We start from the raw sequence: 19742 nt of genomic DNA, 5'->3' as shown, positions 1-19742 counted from the left end.
AAATGCTGAGTGAAATATAGTGACCTATCTTGCTCCTGTAATCCTTCTTTCCCTGTTTTGCATTGTCCTTGAAAATGAGGTTGCTGGTCTAGGCTTACAAATAAGTAAGCTGGTAATCTGGTTCTATCTGGTCAATGGCAAACTTTCACAAAAATACAGGCAAATGATTTTAAAATTACAAAGAATTTTTACCCAGTGAAGTCTACAATGTACCATCCAAATAAACAGCTTGTGGTAATTGAGTCCTAAATCTCAGAACGTATAAAACTCTTTCACTTTTTAGGTGGGGTTATCAGAGAAAGGAACCCGGTAGCAAACAGCTAAGTGCTGCCCCTCCCCCGTCCCCAGACCCCACCCCCTTCCAAGAGCTGACGCTGACCCGTGCATTTCTACACTGCGTTTGGGGGTGGTTGTTTCTGCCCACAGCCTACCTTGACTTTTTGCTGGATTTGGGTTTTGGCGTGGCAGTTTTTGCTTTCTTTTCCTTTGGCTCTTTGGGAATCTTAGGGGCTTTCGGGGTCTTGGGTTCCTTGGGCTCTTTTTTCTCCTTGGGTTCTTTCGGTTCCTTCGGATCTTTTTTTACCTTCGGCCTTTTCTTTTTCTTTTTCTCTTCTTGGGACCCATCGAGTGAGTTCCTATTTAGTTCTTGGCTATCAACCCCACCAGGGAAGTCATCTTTACCAAAACTTTTACTGGGCTCCTCGGCAACAATGTGGTTGTTTTTCTTCTTCTTCTTCTTCTGCTGTGGCTGCTGCTCTACGGACGGCAGGTAATCATCACTCTTCACTAGCTGAGCGTTCGGTCCACTAACCTGAGTCATATCCGGCACTGGTTTCTCTAGAAAGGGCTCCGACGGAGAATGCTAAGAGACACAAATGGGAATTGAAATTAGTTTATCATTCTTCATACTTAAGAAAGGAACTGAAAGTTAGTAGCTGATGCTTCTGAAACTTTACACTCCAAGTAGCAAATATTTTACCAACTATACAGTTGTAAAATCTATCCTTTTCTCTCACCCAAAAGACAAGAAAGCACTTACATAAACAGTTAAAAAAGAAAAAGGGTAACTTAGCAATACAGTAAAAATTCCGGTTCAGGAAGAAAAGTCTCTCATTCACCTGAAGACACTGTCCATTTTCTTAGCAGCCCCTATGTGTGTGGGACTTGGCGAATGACAGAACAGCAGCAGAAGCTAAACCCAACGAATGAATTTAAATGGAATTCTTTTCCTCTTGTGGGAATGAGAACTCAAATTAAAGATACATAATTAAGCCTCTTTTAACAAGTGTACTGAGCACCGCATGATTCAGGTACTGTGAAAGTTTGAAATCCAAGTATCACACACAAATCTTATATGGTACAGGCCATTTCTGATTTAAATGACATGAAAATGACACATTAAAAGCACATAGCCAAACTTCGTGACTCGTGATTCGTTAAATTTCTTGTACTAACATGAAATGCAGAGAGTGTATCTTAAGTTACTAAAGCTTCATATTTTCACATTTTCCTGAGGAACAGAAAATCCAAATAGTCGAGCTGGTAAGCCTTGCAGATTTTTGACATTCACAAGGAGTGCATCTTGAGATGGGCTTAACACAGTAGAGACTATTAACAATTAGGATGGGATGTTAACTGGTCAGCCAAGAGCAGAGTCCATTCCAAACCAGGACAGGGGTAGAGTATTATCTGCACTGCAAATTACGACATCTAATGAACTTTTGTAGTTCAGCGAAATACTTTAAAATGTTATATCTTCAAATGTCACTCGGGGTTGGGTTTGTTTTTGATTTTTTCATCTGCTTCTCCAGACACTGAATAGGAAGTATAACAGAAACAGTAACAATAATGGCTGCTAGTGGTTACTGAACAGTCTTACTATGGGCCACACACGTGCTAAGCACCTGACACCCCAGACACCGTTCAACCACCACGCCAGCCCCAATCAGGAATTGGATATGGGCTCTGACATTCAGGGATGCAGTCCCATTCCCAAGGAGTTACATGCCCACCCTCCTGACCATACCACTTCCAAAAGGGGGGGGGGGGTGTAGAAGAGCCCAGATCCAGGTCTGCAGAGGACTCGTGAGTAACCCAAAAGCTATGCTCCCCATCAGCAAGGTACTATAAATCAGATTCCAGTCCGAATAACTGAGCATCTGTTCCAGGCCATGCACTGAGCTGGGCACTTTCAGAAATTAGTTCACCTGACTCTCACCAACAAAAATGTGTTGATCTGCCCTCATCTTTCGGAAAGGAAGGAAAGTCTGAGGAGGTTATGTGATCACCCAAGGTCACACAGCAGGAGACAGAGCTGTGATCTGAATCTAGGTTTTCTAAACCAGTAAACCAATGTTCGGGCTCTGTGCTTATGAAAATTTTTTTTTTTTTTCCCTCTCCTGAAATCTTACATATGGGCATCCTTCTAGGAAATGCTCCATGAGTTTCATTTGATTTCCCAAGTGTCCAGTGACCCCCATCCCCAAATTTTAAGACATTACTGCCTGAAAAGAAAGTGGGCATACTATCCCCACTAAACCTTACCATGGTCACTAAAGAAACCCACATTCAATTCTCCCATCTGCACTGGTGCAAGAGACTGAGCCCAGAATTACAAGGTAAGAGACACAAACTCTAGTCTGGGTCCTGCCGTTAGCTCTATTATCAATGAAAAAATCATTTCACTCATCCACGGTTCATTTTCTTCATCTGCAAAATGAAGGGGTTGGGTCAGATGATTTCCAAAGTCTCTTTCAAAATTCAACGGTATTAGAAAATCTTAAAATACATATTGCCTTTTCCCAGTCACAGCTAAAAGAGGATGAACCTGCAGAAGATTAAAGCTATACAGAAAGAGAAAGAAGCAAGAGCAAAAGTCTGAGGAAAAGCACACGTTGGGAGGGAGTCCCCGTGAGCAGGTTCCCACACAGGAATAGCACAGCAAGCCAAACACTAAAAGAAGTTACCCTCTGTCCTGCCTTTCTCCCTCACACACACGCTCAACAAACATCAACCAAGGTGCCGTCCACATTCCCATTACCTGAGAATTCACAGCGTCTGATTTAACTGTGTGATTAAAATTCAGTTGAAGTCTAGTTAATTGTTACCTATTATTTCCAAGGTAAGTAAAAAGGAAAAAGCCTTTTTTTTTTCTAAGAGACTTAGAGGTCAAACTTATTTGGGACAAACTATTTTTCAGGAAATGGAAGAAAAAGTATTTCCTGGACAGGGATGGAAAGAGAAAAGTCCACCAGTAAACAAAGCTTCAAGCATAGAATGGTGAATTAATCCCACGTATGCATACCTTGCTTTAATCTGCATGGCATTAACCCCAGCAACAAAGTGCCAGCTTCTAATGAGAAATACCTGGTACACATTCATGAACTCGAAAAAGCACAGAGCATCAAATACAAAAAGACTGAAAATTTATCTACACATTTTAGCATACAAATGATTTTAGATGCTCCTTCCAGTAATAAATGAAGCCATAAATTAGTATCCCTTAAAATTTTTAATCTTCCATAAGAAGGAAAAAACATAAAGAGTAAATACAAAAAAGTATTAATCCTGTTTGATATGCAGCAGAATTATGTTTTGGTACTATATGAAATAGGGTGAAAAAGGTGCTCAGAAATATTATAGTGTTTACCAGACCCACATCTCCTTAAATCTTTTAGAGAAAAGCTGTTTTTGTAAACATTTAACAAAGAACAGATGGCCTGCCTTAATCATGTGGGGGAAAAAACCTGGAGCTCACAGTAATACCCTGACAAAGTCTCCCAGGCCCAGCCGTGCCCCCCCTCCCCACGCATGGTACAGTCTTCTCTAATGCTATTTAATTTTACAGCGGACATTTTCCCATCAATTCCCACTGCCTGACAGGTAATCAATGCCATTAACATCTGATATTACCATATAGGGCATTGCCAAAACCCCTCATTTATTAGAGCAACGTGGAGAATGTTAGATACCAAAGGTATTTTTAAATACACACACGATAGGACTTTGCAGTTGCACATTTTCTATCACAATTCCATGTGCCTATTGGAATATTACGGGATTTGTAAGGATGGTGCCATGGACTTCTGGAACTAAAACAGCATGACTAATATTTAAACGGTAAACAAAAATGATTCAAGGTGTGTATGTGTATCTTGTCAAAAAAATTACCATAACCTAAAGATAATCACTTTTATCCTTAACTCCACTGTTCAAAATGTATACACCAGGCAAACACAGAAGCAAGTCACCTTATGTAAAACCGCAGAACAGACAAGATGCAAAGGTAACCAAAGGAGGGCAGAGATGAAGAAGTGAAGGCAACCCTTCTCTAACCTTTAAGCAAACGAGACCCAAAGTATTCAGGAGCATTCGCAAGAAAAGGAGAAAGTGCCTAAGAGGAAACTTTTCATTTACCTCAGGTATGCTTTCCATCCAACATTCATCAGCTTGGCCTGGCTTAAAAGCTAGCTTATTTACTCATGTTTTGCCTTAATTATATCCGTAAAGCCTCAAACTGTTAGCAAAGTCAAGTAGCAGGCACGAGCCACGTGAGAGTAACACTGCACAGTGTTTCCAATAGGTACAAGCTCTGCAAACTAACAACATTCAGTAATGCAGGACAGCGAAGGCAAAACATTGTACTTACTGAGTGATACAAACAAATCTAAAATCGAAATGCTACTCTGTAGGAACGACACTGCACTTCTGGGAGCACGTCCCTTCCCTGCACATTGAGCCAAAGGGAGGTATCTGTGCTCTCAGAGAACCTGAGGTTCTGGGGGAGAAGCCACGGGCCACCCAAGGCTAAAGGAACAACAGATACAAGCTTAAAACACGCTAAACTATGATTTCAATGATTTGTAAAAATACAAAGTGTTCACTTAAGATTGCAAAGTACTATTTGCTTCCTTTTTAGTTTTTGGTTTTGTTTTTTGGTGGCTTTGGAAACACATCTTTTATTGATGCGCTTCACTTTTATTTTTCCAGTATCACTCCCTAGGTTCTTGATCCCTTGACACTCTTTTAAAAAGAAATTCCAGGGCTGCCTGGGTGGCTCAGTGTGTTAAGCCTCTGCCTTCAGCTCGGGTCATGATCTCAGGGTCCTGGAATCGAGTCCCACATCAGGCTCTCTGCTAGGCAAGAAGCCTGCTTCCTCCTCTCTCTCTCTCTCTCTCTCTCTCTCTCTCTACTTGTGATCTCTCTCTGTCAAATAAATAAAATCTTAAACTGCTTCCTCCTCTCTCTCTCTCTCTCTCTCTCTACTTGTGATCTCTCTCTGTCAAATAAATAAAATCTTTAAAAAAAAAAAAAAAGGAATTCCAGTACTAAAACTGAAGCTCAATCTTCAGCCAAAAGAGCATACAGGGTGCAATAGTGCATTTAGCAAAGGCTCTGTGAGTCCTGTTGAAACACCCTTTTCTTGTCAGTGACACTGAGAAAAAGAAGATGCACTCAGTATCTGGTGCCCAACTCATTTGTTCATTCAACAAATATTTAGGGATATAACAGTAAACAAGCCAGCCATAGTACCAGCGGGGGGAAGCAGAGCACCTGACCTGGGCTGACACTAAGGGGGCCTCCTGAAAGCGGTCAGCCTGGTGCTGGCCAGAGGTCACTTCTTCCATGGGCCTGAACGACAACTCATGCCCGAGATCAGGTGACTGAAAGCATAAATAATGTATGACAAGCAAGCTTGTGAAGCCCTGTTTATGGAGGAGCAGACGGGAGTTTCAAGAGTCAAGTGATACACTTCTCAACTATGACTATTGGATATAAAACAAGTATGAGGCACCTGGGTGGTTCATCAGTTAAGTATCTGCCTTTGGTTCAGGTCAGGATCCCAGGTCCTGGGATCCAGCCCCACATCAGGCTCCCTGCTCAGTGGGGAGCCTGCTTCTCCCTCTCTGCTGCGCTCGCTCTCTCCCACTCTCAGTCTCTCCCAAGTAAATCAGTAAAATCTTTTAAAAATTTAAAAAAAATAAAAAGTATAAAAATATTCTTCAGAGGACAATTAAAGGTTGGGCTATTTTCTGCTTGGCTAAATTTGGTATTAGAGTCAGGGCCTTGAGGTCAAGCCTTTAAATGCCAGTTAGTTTTATTCAGCTCATTCTTTATTTCCAGGAACAATTATTTATTGAATGAGTACCTTTATGAACAAAAACACCCAAATGCATAATTATCAAGCTTGTTAGTCATATGAACTGGAAAGGCAAGATGTGTGAAACAACATTTTTAAAGTTTTGGATATTAAAAAGTGTTACATGAAAAGATGACTCAGGTCACATAAGTTTAGAGAATCCTTGGCTAACCAAATAAGTAGTTTTCTTTACTGCAAAAGTCCCAGCCCTTACAACACTGAGTGGTGGATTAATGTGCAGGGTGTTCCTAAAGGTACTTAACCACTCCATCCCTTTTCTCTAACAATACCTCGAATAAAAATGTTCTTCAAGATACACTTCGGATTAGACCAATACAGCTAAAGTGGGGCAAATTCATCTGCTTCTCTGGGGTGGGGAGAGTATGTGTGTGCACGTGTCTATGTATCTCAAAGAGCGGTTATCAAATATTTTACAACATAGCATGTGACTCTATAAACAAAGCTAATTTTATGTAAAATGTGCTCAAACGCTGCACTGAATTGGCAGTTTCCTTTATGCTCAATTTAAGTCACTGGTAGGAATAAAAATAGGAATATTGGTATAATCATATAAAGATGACTTGTATAATTTTTGTTGGATAGAGTCAAAATAATTACCAAATTAAATATAATGAATGTTGAGTCATCTTTATGAGTGCTTCAGAACCATTAAATTTTAGAACTGAAAATTTTAATTACTGCTGAAATATCTCATTTAAAAATCATCTGAAGGCATTTCCAAAACTTCAGTTTTCTGCTTGTGTTTTTAATCCATCCTTAGAATAGATGTGTCACACAAACAAAATCTTAAATAGCTGCAAATTAACATGAACCACTTTAATGGCATCTAAATTATAAACATTTTGAATATAAGTGGAGTCCAAAATAATGAAAATAATGAGCCAAGCAATCATGTTACATTTAATATTAAATAGTTCACACTGGATACTGAATACTGCCCATCCTCTATGTAGGAGTAAAATTATACCATAGGAACGGTCGGACTGCATCTCTCATTTGTAAGGCGCTCTCCTGTAATGTTTCTATAGTCACTTTAGCTAGAGTAACACAGCAGTGAAACTCCACCAATGCTAAATCCTTTCCAAGTTGTCTGTGAGACCCTGAGCACAGCAGACTCCCTCCCATTGGAGAAAGGGGCATCTGTGCACCATACCTCCCTCTGGGCCACCCCATCGCTGCCCTTCTGGCCATCTCCCTTTCCCTATCTCCATTCTGTGCAGGTGGTCACACTCTGCTGGGAATGACCCGCAGAGGCGGAAGGTGGCCTCAGGGAGACACGGGTTCCAGTGCAGGCTGGAACCCTGCTGGGTACCTGCAATGCTGCCTCCAGCTGGCCCCACTCAGGGTGACAGGGATGAGCATCAGGGAATAGCCCTGGAGTTAGGAGAGAGACAACAGCATGACTGATAGGAAGTCCTGAAGCCATCCCCAGACACAATACCAAATGAGGTTTTTAAACCATGTACTGTACAGTTACATGTGCATTTCACAACCTTCTCCTTCAGTGCCTGTAATAACCACATGAGTTTGCCAAGGTGGGTGACATTCTTGCTCTTTTATAAATGAGGAAACTGAGGCTTTAGTGACACAGCTAGAAAGGGGCCAACCCTGGATGGTAATCCCGATGTGGTGGCTACCAGCCAGTGGGACGTGCTCATACTCGCCCAGAGGATGAGGAGGGCTTCTCCAAGCCCAGAAAGCTACTTGTTGTCTTCCTCCAAAACCATAAAAGGCCTTAGTTTTAAGAGCCTAACACTAATCTATGGGTTAAAATGGCTTTTAATTTACTATAAATTTGGGACTTCTGCCTTCAAAGGATTAGAGGAGAGCTCTAGTTTAACTCCGAACTAAAGCTGTGGAAAATCACTAACTTTCCTGCCCAAAGATAAAAATGTGGCTAAGAACTGCCATTTAGACTGCTGCTCACAAACATTATCCTGTTTGAGTATCAGAATCACTCTGTCTGACAGAAGCTGAATTCAAGTCCATCAATCTGCTTTGTCACCAGGAATGAATGGGGTTTTCAAGGAACAGGAAGAAAATTAGCCCACTTTCTGCCCTACTCTGAAAATTTTCCCAAAGCCACTTAAAAAGAATAGCTTATATGATTTTTAAAAATTTAATCTACTGTATTTCAAGGAATCTAACACAGTTCTTTTCCCCAGTTTGGTAACGCATCACTCTACTTCTTAGGAAAAGCACCAGGTGAAGTAATAGGCTTGGATCTAAGGACCATGTACTTGAAATAACGTGTTTATACAAATGCATGTGTGCCCCCCCCCCACACACACACCCTAGGGCATAGAGTTGAACTGATGTAAACTGAACATACTTTTGATGTACCTCCACTGCTTCATAAATGCTTGGAAAAATTAGCCTAATTGTTTATACAAGACTTGAATTATGTTTTTACATGTGTTAGCCTTCCAAAAAGTATATACAGGTAATCAGACTGCATTCCTGGTCAGAAGACTCTCCTATCCCTGAAGTTCTTCTGATAAAAGAGAAATGGAGAGGGGCCAACAGAACCTAATGCTAGTCTGGCCAGGGGAGAAACAGAAACCACCTCAAATTTAACACACTCCGAAGCCTAACACAGTAATGGTGAAGTGCTTCCCAGGTCTCCGGGGCCACAAGCACGAGGGTGGCCCCCCACAGGAAGCAGGCCTGCCTCCCCAAAAAAACTACACCCAATTCCCACAGCAGAAATGCCCAAGAAAAGGCAGGGTATCATGGTGCAGCTGACTTACAACAAGCAAACTAAAATATAAACCCATTCAAAGAGTCTAAGACACAGTCATACCCTCAGCCTCCTGTTCTGAATTTCTCACAGTTCCTCACTGTGTAAAACATCAAATATTATCATCAAGTAAAACATCAAGTATTATCTTTTACCAGACATTACTCTCTAGAAGTAAAAGTAGGAAAGATAACGAATTTGCTCAGGGGCCTGAATGAGTTCATTTTATTGTGTCTTCCTTCCCTCTTTTTTCTTTCTTTTCTTCACCTCTTTGCACAGTGTTTTCCTTAGCAGGCTCAACTCAGTAAATATCAAAGAATGAGAAGCTACAGAACAAATTCCCAGGTCACAGGTGTTTGTCTTACTTATTTCAAGTTAGCTCTCAGGTGCCTACAGTTCTCAAAGAGGTGTCTGGGGGCTGGAATTTGGCAGCAGACCTCCAGACCCAAAGCGACCCAGCTTACCGGGGATCGAACTCAGTAAAACACAAAACAGCGCTTCTAGAGTGGGCAACTGTTCTGCAGAAATATATCCTATTCAAAGACACTTAAGGATGACGACCAAACTTGCATACTAAAATAGTTAAGTTCACTTCAGTAACTTTTTACTGTACACTAACAGTGCACTTTGCTGTCACTGGTATACCCAACAACAAATTTGATTCTTGAACTGCAAAGGTGAAACGTATGCAGTTTGGCTCTGGAAAAGCATCTGATACCAAGTTTGCATTTAAGTTTCCACCACTCTATAAATGTTAGTATTCTATTTAACTTATTATGCTATTCCTGTGAATTTAAAAAGTCAAACTCAGTAGACTGAAAGGAAGGCGTGTCTCTAGCACTGGCCAATCCCAAGGGTTCATGTAAAAGTGGGAATAGAACAATCTTTGAGGGGAAAAAAATCAATTTATAAGGAGCTCAGCAATAAAGCTAATTTATACACTCCAGGCAGGCAAGTTCTCCAGAACTCAGAGACTGAGTCTAGCAAATTCAGTTGGCAATAAATGGCTTAATGATAAACTACGTTGGTCCTATAAAAATTTCTTCACTTTTTATAGGAGACAGAATCCTAAGATGGCTGTAGGATTTCCACCTCCTGGCTGGAGAGAAGACTTGTGTCTTCCAGGCAACAGAATACAGCAGAAGTCACGGGGCTTTGCAGTTGTGATTAAGGTCCCAAATCAGTTGGTTTGAAGTTACTCAAAGGGTAGATTTTTCCTGGATAAGCCTTGCTTAACTAGGGGAGATTTGTAAAGAGGATGTGGGCTCTCCATGAAGGTCAGAGACTCTCTGTTGCTGGCACCGAGGGAGCAAGTGACCAGAGTGAGGGGGCCACAGTGGGGGAACCCAGCATGCTAAGAAACAGCAGGCAGCCTCTAGGAGAGGGCAGCCCCAAGTGACAGGCAGCAAGAGCTGAAGCCCCTCAACGTACAGCCACGGCAAACAAATTCTGCCAGCAGTCAGAATGGTCTGGGAGATGGATTCTTCCCCAGTCGAGTCTCCAGATGAGAACACAGTCCTTGCACCTGACTGTAGCCTTGCTGAAACCCCGAGCAGAGGACCAGTGAAGCTGTGCTCAAACCCTGACTCACAGAAACTAGGAGATAAGAAAGGGGTGTTGTCTTATCCATGAAATTTGCAGTAATTTGTTACACAGCAATAAACAACAAATGACCCCTGTTCTCATGCTAGACATTGATCCTTCCACATAACGACAGACAGCACCCCAGTATTTCTGTATACCTTTCTGAAGCTGCCACTGCGGCTAAGGCTGAGAACTTCGGTGCCAAGCACTGTTCTGGGCTCACAAGCACCTTGGGAAACTACCCCATCCTATGCACGGGAAAACTAAGGCACACAAAGAGATCAATACATTTGCCAAAGGTCACAAAAAGCTGGTTAGAAGAGGAGTCAGGGTTAAACCCAGGCAACCTCTCTGCAGAGCCTGCATCTCAGCCATCACACCTGCTGCCTAATCCCTGACGCTCCCACACTCTAGGACGCAGGAGGAGGAGATGGCAGGAGAGCTGGGGGTAAGGTAACGATGGGGTGGGATGGGGTGGGATGGGGTGGGGTGGGGTGGGGTGGAATGCTGTGAAGGGAAGGAGTGTTGGGGGCATTGGGACCTGCTCAGATGACTCAGAGAATGTGGCTGCTTCAGGAAGGCTGGAGCCCAACACTGTTTCACAGTTAACTGCCACGGAGATCATCACAAGGATTTTTCTAAGAAAACCACTCCATTTTCAAGTAAAAAAATGTAAGAAACTGCACTATAAACAATATTAAAGGTTCCAGATATTTTAAAAGAAACTTTATTGCACATTAGAAACAGTCTGTTTAACACTTAAAGGGGATGGTGTCCCGATGACTCCTTCCAGCTGGAATTACACATGAAACAGAAGATACCAAGGCAATTAAGTATTTTATAAACACTGCTGAGGGGTCAAAAAGAGGGAGGTTCATTCACTGACTAATAACGCAGTAATAAACAAACAGCAATGTTATGCAACTGAGAAAATTATTATAATTGAATCTACACAGCTGGGCAAGAACAGAAGCCTGGTTATGTATATTAAGCTCACAAATGCTTTGTGTGGGTAGGTTTTAGTTTCAGAACTGTTTCAGATTTGAGTCCCTTTTATAAAGTCAGATTGTTTTTTTTTTCTTATCTGAATACAATTCCATAATTACGGCTGTAGAACAGAAAATAACTTAATGAACTGCCCCACCAATTTTTGCTCTTCTGTTTATACTACAGAGAAATAAGTGTGTACATAGTAATTGGGAACTTAAACTTTCTTGAGATATACTCATTTTAAATGAACACATTGTACCTTGTTTGTGCATAGCAATATGAATAATGAATGACTATGACTCCCTAGCATACTGGAGGGAAAAGCCCAGAACAAAAGTAGCTTTTCCCATTTTAACATTTGGCTCCTGCTGTGTTCTTGGAGTTTCCTTCACACCTTGATATCTTCCCCTTTGCAGAAGATGGGCAGAGAAATACTGCCAATTACCATAGTTAAGTTTACACAGATGTGTCACAAGAGAGTGACTTCTATATTTCCCTTGAATTGTTAAAGTCACAGCATTTAAATTAGAGAAACATTACTACTCTCTTGGGTTCAAGACAAAGCTTGGTAAAAGTCCACCATCCTTCCATCAATTAAATGTAGTTAAAATGCAAGCCAAAACAAAGCAAGTTTCTTTTGGGAAAATATTCTAGCTAGGTATTATCCTTATTACTACATGGCATTTTTTTTTTAATTAAATGACTAAATCTGAACAAATCACTGATCTATGTCAAGTTCCCATCTGCATAAAAATCTAACTAACTTCAAACACAAATGGATGATTAGCTAACCATCAGGGCAGAGGTACAAATGTATCTTCAACAGGCACACATTTTACATCAATGATATCTATTTTTATGAGATAAAAGTACTAAAGCTTTAATGGTGGCAATTAAAACAGCCAAGAGTTTGAGTAGCTCGATGGCTGAGTCACAGACCTTTTACCTATAATGGGATCCATTATATCCCTGAACTCCGTTTGAGGGAGTAAAAGAGGAACAAATTTTTAAATATGGTTATAAAACAGCAGTACCCTCTGAACTAAGCTGTTTTAGTTTAAACTGCCGTTTGATTTACCCTGTGTCTTACTGTCAACATCCGCTCAGCAGCCTTCTTTATAGTTCTTAGATACTTGTGTCTATTTGAAAATATTTGAACAATTTGAAAATGCTACAATGAGGCTACTATGTAACAGTTTGTATTTAGGCAACTTGTTTCTATTTTAACTTTTTATATTTAAAAAATTCATGTTTTGAAAATGTGTAACTTGAGATGACTTTGACAAAATCCTCATTTGTGCCTAAAATGTCAGTATTTATATTTTAATATAAATATAAATTGCACTTTCAAAGTACAATTCAGGGGGAACAAATAATTAACTATTCACAATAAGATGGTGCGTTTCAGCAATACAGAACATCCACCAACAAAGGAGTGGGGATTTTTCATGATATTTTATAACATTACTATTCGAAAGTATTAGGGTAATAAGATCTGTGGTTACAAAACGTAATAATCATATGTCTGCTAACACTTCTCTAATTCAAGAACCTAAAGATGTTCTCTTTAAGCTTCTCTTATAGCAAACTCAGAAATGTAAATAGAAATGATCTTGGGAACAGCCTCTCAAGTTTTTGTATCCGTTACCACCATCATCTCCAGGGACAGCTGGCAAACAGGAAACAACACGCAGAACGGATTTACCTCCAACCAGGAAAGACCAAACTATCAGGGATGGCGGGGCAGCCGGAGTGGCCGCGGCCCAGATGGCTAAGGTCCTCAGGGTTATGCGGGTCCGCAGGCCCCACTGAGTACGCCAGCATTAGACGAAAAGCGCCAGACGCGTACTTGGGCAGATTCCTTTCTGTGCTAGCAGCTCTTTTTAGACAGGTTGTCAGAAGGAAGAACAGCAGGATGGACCCGAGGACTCAGTATTAGGGTTGGTGTTTGACCATTTACTCTGTGGGGCTTTAACAATCAAGTGGGAAGACAATCATCTCAAGATCTGTGAGACGGACAAGCCGGACGCACTGATCTATAAAATCCCGCCTAACTCAGCAGCTCGGGTCTGCTGTTACAGCCTGACTTTAGACCTGCTCAAACCACAGCTACCGCAACTTGTCTTTTAAAAAGAAATGAGTGTTTGTAAAGATGGAGCTGGAAAATGAAGATGGTTTCAGAAGGAAATACTAAGAGAGTTTCTCAGATAAACACAAAAAAATGAGCAAAACCAATGTGAAAGCCTGCATTAGCCAGCACAAAATTAAATAAGATATACCCAAATTACTGTAACAAAATGTTGAAGTGTACAATTTCCTTTCCCGTAAAAAAGGGAAACTCTCAGAACAGTATTCCAATACTACAGAATCTCATTTCACAGACATGTAACATCTGCTAGGTTTTCCCGCAGTAAGCTTAGCCTCTGCTCAATCTAACTGCGCTAAAGTAATGTGTCTTGAACATCTCTGTCTGCACAGAATAATAATGTTTGGAATACAAAATGCATTCGTGTCTGCACACCTCTGAAGCTGAAGATCCACACCAAATAAACCACAGAAATGTGACAGGGAAGGGGAAGCACAGGTAAGGCAGAAAGAACAAAAACCCCAAGTCATTCAGCATGAGCCCCGAGAAAATGACACTGTCTCACCCGGAAACAGTGTGCTGACACTTTTGGGCGGGGGGGCAGAGTTGAACTGAGGGAAGGAAGGAAAGAACTGCCAGGGACCCGAACCCCCCACAGCCCAGGTGAGGACGCAGGCTGCAGCAGCACTGACAGGCACTACCAGAGCCCTGTGAGCCTCGCGAGACACCAGTTCAAGCAAACTCCAGGCTGGCTTCCAGCCACCCCCGGACAGGGAACACTCTTCAGTAATTCCAGAGAAGTCTGCCCGGCCCCTTCCAGAAGTCTGCCACAAAGAACCATGTAGCTCTAGCCTCCAAATTTATCTACCAATCCACTTCTGGATCTGCCTGTCACCTTTACACTCTTCTCTCCACCTACGGCATCCTTCCACGGCCCATTCCGTTTTTCAAATATTTATCGACCCTTACTTGACCCCACATCTTCCTCCGGCTCTTGCCATCTTTTCTGCTCCCCTTCGAGCAGAATCCTCAGGACAGTGACCACATTAGTTGTCTTCCTCCTCCTTCCATTCACTCTTGTCTTTGCTCTATCTAGCCACTCTAATATTCTCATCAAGGTGATCTCCAATGCCTCCTCTCCCTCTCAGTGCTCCTCACCTCACAGCAGGACCTGACACAACTTCCCACTCCGAGCTTCTTCACGCGATCTCCACCTCCAGGACAGTCCTCTCCCTCCTGCCTTGCAGGCTCTTTCTTGGCCAGTTTCTCGTCAACTTCTCCACATGAGACTTCTGAGATGCTCCAAGCTTCCATGTTTGGATCTCCGCTCCATGCAGGCTTCCTCCTTCTTCAGGTTCCACTGCTTTACAGAGCACCTAAAGACTGATGAAACCCATAGTTCTTTCTGAGACCAGACCACGCTCTTGAACTCCATACTTCTCTAACCAACTATCTACTTGGTATATTCACTTCAATGTCCTAACAAGCGTCTCAAACTTAATGCATTCTGAAACAAATCCTTAATTCTGTCCACCAAACTCCAATGCCACACATTATTACTCTACCAGCAGAAGAAGCCAAAAACATGAAGTCATCCCTGACTCTTCACTTAGACTCCTTCGATCCAATCTGTTAAGTCCTGTTGGCTGCCCCTTCCACTCTCCCAATACTCTCCTTGTCCAGGGACTGCAAGACCTTGTCTGTACTCACCCTGGTTTCTAACTTTGTCCTCCGCCCCAGTCTATTTGCTGCACAGTCTGAGGGATCCTTTAGAAATGTAAATCAGACTATGTCACATCTCTCTTCAAAGCCTCCAAAATTTGCTCATTTCATTCACAGTAAAATCTAGAGTTGCCATGGCCTACGAGACCTTAAACGATGTGAATGATATGGACTCCTGACACTTCCCTGATCTCATCTCCTATAATCCTCCTTTGTGCTCTTCCACTCCCACCTGCATAGATTCCTTATTTACAGACAAACAACAAAGGACAAAGGCCCTTCTACCTCAGGGCCTTTGCACAAGCTGCCTCTGCCCTCAGAGCTCTTTACCCAAAACCTCCATGGCTATCTCCCTTGGCTTCCTTCAGGATGGTTTAGGCAGTAACAGACTAACACAAATATAAGACAGTGCTAATACTTGGCAATTTTAGGGAAAGGACAAACAGGAGCTCATTGCATTATTCCTTCAACTTTTCTATAGCTTTAAAATTTTTCAAAAAAATCAAAGTTGGAGAAGAGAAACCTCTGTGCTACCGCACCAGTATTCTACCTTACACCTCGTCACTGACCCTTCCTCCCTCATTTGCAGCAAATCCAGACACTTGATTCTACCTGAGACTTGATTTTCCTTCAGCACCTTCAAATCAGCAGCCCAAATCCAACACACTTTATTCCACCAGCTTGCTTTCCTATCTTGGTTACTGTCACTATGACTCCCACTCACCCAACCTTGTCTGTCCCTCTCCCTCACTGGACCCTACCCACACTTCTCCTTCCCAGTCCTCCTGCCGCTGGGCTCGTCTTCTTCCATGTGCTCTCTGGATGGGGGTAGAGAGGTCGTTCGAAAACACAGACTACCTGTGCTGCTTTGCTCATACAATTTGTCAACGATCCCCACCAACGGCATTTAAAAGAGACTCCCCGTGTGGCTGGCCAGGGTCCTTGCCGGCCCCATCTTTCCCAACCCTTCTGCTTCTCTGCACCTAACACATTAGCCGGCACAGGCTAACAAATGCAGTCACATAACACACTTTGCTCTCTCCCAACTTAGTGCCTGTGGACATGTCACCCCCCTGCCTGGAATGCCCATACCTACTCAATCTTCGAAATACAACTAAACATAATCTCCTCCTGAGGCCTGATCAAACACTCTTCCAAGGCGAAGTACTACTTACCACGTTGCTTGACTACTTACTGTGAGATCCTTCTAGCCCTCTGCACTATAGCCCCAAAGGAAAGCAAGTTATGCTCCTGTTTCTATGTATACACAGTGTGTGCATGTGTGCGCGTACATGTGCGTGTGTCCCTAACACCTAAAGCGGAGACTGACACATACCACAGGCTGAGCAACCATGGAGTAAATGTCAGAGTCTCCCTGAGCCTCACTCGGATGTTACACAGCCATCCTCCCCCGCCCTCTGCCTTAACCACACGCGTGTGCCCTCCACCATCGCACCTCTGAGCTGCTGCACCTCCATGGTACCCAGAAGAATGCCTTTGGCCACTGTGGACCTAAAGAGTGCGGGCACACATAATGTACACTGGACTGACTGGTCCAAGGCAAGGCTGAAACGTCTGTGATCCTTCAGCAGGGCCTGGGTTCTGTCTGCACAAACTTCTCCAGCACTCTTTTTCCCTTATTCAACCATCCCTTTTCTTCCTGGCCCTGAAATAATTAAGTACCTAATCCCATACAAGTCTGCATTTCTCTCTCTTCATTGCAGTTACATTCCTGTGTAACTGGCGCTTTTTTAAAGGGAGAATAGCTTGTTTTTATACCTCTACGACCTCACAGTGACTGGCACGTCGTTAATGCACAACGTTCACTGACGAATGAATGAACGAATGGACGGATGGATGGGTGAGATCATCACCTCACCTCTGACTATCCTAAGGAAGACTCAACAGACGACAAGCACTGCCTCTCTACTGTGAACTCAATGCGATCACTTATCTCATTCCCACAGAGACAGTGCCCAACAGAAGCACTCCCTGGAAAGAGACCTAGAAAATTCTCAGAGTTTGACCTCTAAAAATGAAAATGGTACCTTTTCTAGGAATTGCTGAACTACTATATTTTGTATCAAAAATAGCTTAGAATTTAAGAGTGTGTACATTTTAAAATATACTTTAAAATTCTAATGGCTTACAAACTGCAAAATACTTCAGTCATTTTAGATGGAAGGTTGAAACATGTTTGCAAATTTTGACACATATATGCTTCTCCTGCTGGCTCTGACCACAACCCATCTACTGGTGGGGGTGTGGGGCTGATTCCCTTGAAGTCCTCGAAGGGAGTCCTTGAGCCAGGGAGACAGGGGAGAACCAGAGAGAACACCTGAATGGGCGGTGGGCAGAGGGGGAAATGGCTGGCCCAGGGAGCGGGTGCTGGGTGTGCCGCAGAGCTCCCGTTCCACCTGCCAGGCCCCAAGATCACACAGCCCCAGATGAAGCTCCTGAGCCACGGAGTCCAAGGTCCTACTCTAAACCTCCGTCCCAAAACCTAACTCACCATCCTAACCTCCTGCCCCTCGATTCCTAAAAACAAACAAAAAAATCTCATGTTCTTTTTCCTGAATTCTTCAGCCCAGCGGTTTAGCCACCGCTCACAGAGTACCCAAGAGGGCATCATGGTAGTCCTACTCCCCCTCCTCAACCTCTCCATGCACACTGCTGCTGTCTCAGTTCCAGACCCATTACCTCTCAACCCAGTCCTCCTGATGCTGAGGCCAGCCGCCGCCCCCCGTGGCAGACAGCAGCTACCAAGCACTTGGGATGTGGCAGGTCTGCCCCGAGAGGGGTAAAACGACACCAGGGCTGAAAGAGTTCAAACAGCAGCAACAGCAAAAGGAAACGACCTCTATCTCATTCAGATTTGTGTATTAAATAGTATTTGTTGAAAGAATATACAAATATTACATGCTGAAAAAATATTTTGGAAATATTATAAAATCATTTTCACTGTTTTTTTTTTTTAATGTGACTAGACAATTTTACATGACACATGTGGCTCACATCCTGTCCCCCTGGACAGCACTGCCTGGGGCACTGCTCAGCTTCTTTGCTGGCCCCACGCGTGCAGCCTCACCTTCCCCATGTACCCTCCCCAGAGCCCTCGGAGCAGCTGCCCGCTGACCTTCAGGCCCAGCTGGCTTCCACCCATCAGACACAACACAGCCCAGGAGGTGTCTCCTCCACAGGGGGTTCCTGAATGTCATTCTCCCCATAGCTCCCAGACCTCTTCTCTCCCACACCTGCCACAGCGTACCATACTGGACAAACACCCTCAGAATGCATGTGCCATGCACTGAGGGTACAAAAGAAGATGCCAGAAAGAAACCCTGATCTCACTCAGCTCGGAATACACAGGAGGGGACAGAGTATTTCAGTAAAAATATTACAGTAGCAGTGATAATATTACAATGTGACATGGACAGCAGTCGGACTTTACAGACACTCTATGTAGCCAGCTACAACTGTGAGCACACTACATGTATTACCTCACTTCATCTTCCTGACAACAGGATTAAACAGGTTCTAGTAGAAGTCTCATTTTAGAGATAAGAAACTGAGGCCCAGAGAAGCTATGCAGTTCACCCAAGATCACACAGCTCATAAGGGAGAGAACCAGGACTCCAAGGCCACACTGTCCAACACTGTGCTGTACTGCCTTCCCAAGATGAAGGATCACAACATGGGGAGGACATGACCCACTGTGGGGGCACAGAGGAACAGTAGAGAGCCCACGCTGGGGAGGTAAGAACAGGCTTTGCAGAAGAAGCCATTTCTAAACTGCAGGTGACTATTCTGGGCCAAAAGCCCGGAGGTGAGAAGGTCTGAAAGAACTGATTATCAGTTCACTGTGCCTGGGGAGAAGAAAGCAAGGGCTGTATCTAGAAGAAGACAGGGCTTTGGTTGTTTTTTAAGAAGGAACTTTTTGAGGGGCACCTGGGTGCCTCAGTCAGTTAAGCGTCTGGCTTCGGCTCAGATCTTGATCCTAAGGTCTTGAGATTGAACCCGTCAGGCTTTACTTGCCCCCAATCCCCACTCATGTTCTCTCAAATAAATAAAATCTTAAAAAAAAAAAAAAAAAAAAGAGGAGGAGGAGAAGGAGGAGGAACTTTCTGAGATAACCTGCACAGAGAGTCCATGAAGATACAAGACTGGTGAAGACCGGGAGGTCTGGTGAAGAACTGACTAAAAAGGGGAGACAGGCCCCCTCCCATGGTATCTGGAAGGTCAAAGAAGGGAGTTCTCATTCCTTATCCAGATGAGTCTAGGCAGAACCTCACATTTCTTACCGAAGGGAAACCGGGATACCCCAGTACTCAAGAGGAATTACCAGGCAGATGCTCTCTATCAGCCCTGGCCAAGGGCTTCTAAAGATTTTACTAACTCCACACAACTGAGACATGCATCTAAACTTAAAAAAAAAAAAAAAAAGTCTGATTACAAGGTTG

General features: G+C 43.1%; 1 protein-coding gene across 8 annotated transcripts in view; it reads right to left on the bottom strand.

The window, feature by feature from the left end:
* Positions 1-19742, bottom strand: part of CHD7 (chromodomain helicase DNA binding protein 7) — a 187586-nt gene that overhangs the window by 84729 nt on the left and 83115 nt on the right. For 7 of the 8 annotated variants that reach the window (XM_032882612.1, XM_032882611.1, XM_032882619.1 and 4 more), the window contains one exon: positions 432-862. In XM_032882612.1, coding sequence (XP_032738503.1) covers positions 432-862 — 431 coding nt within the window. Of the gene's footprint in view, positions 1-431; positions 863-14718; positions 14932-19742 lie in introns of those variants that run through there. The other variant, XM_032882616.1, reaches the window with a different exon arrangement.

This window comes from Lontra canadensis, unplaced genomic scaffold (assembly GCF_010015895.1).
Source record: "Lontra canadensis isolate GAN:19392208 unplaced genomic scaffold, GSC_riverotter_1.0 scaffold83, whole genome shotgun sequence".
Lineage (NCBI taxonomy): Eukaryota > Metazoa > Chordata > Mammalia > Carnivora > Mustelidae > Lontra > Lontra canadensis.
This window is presented reverse-complemented; position numbering and strand designations above follow the sequence as displayed.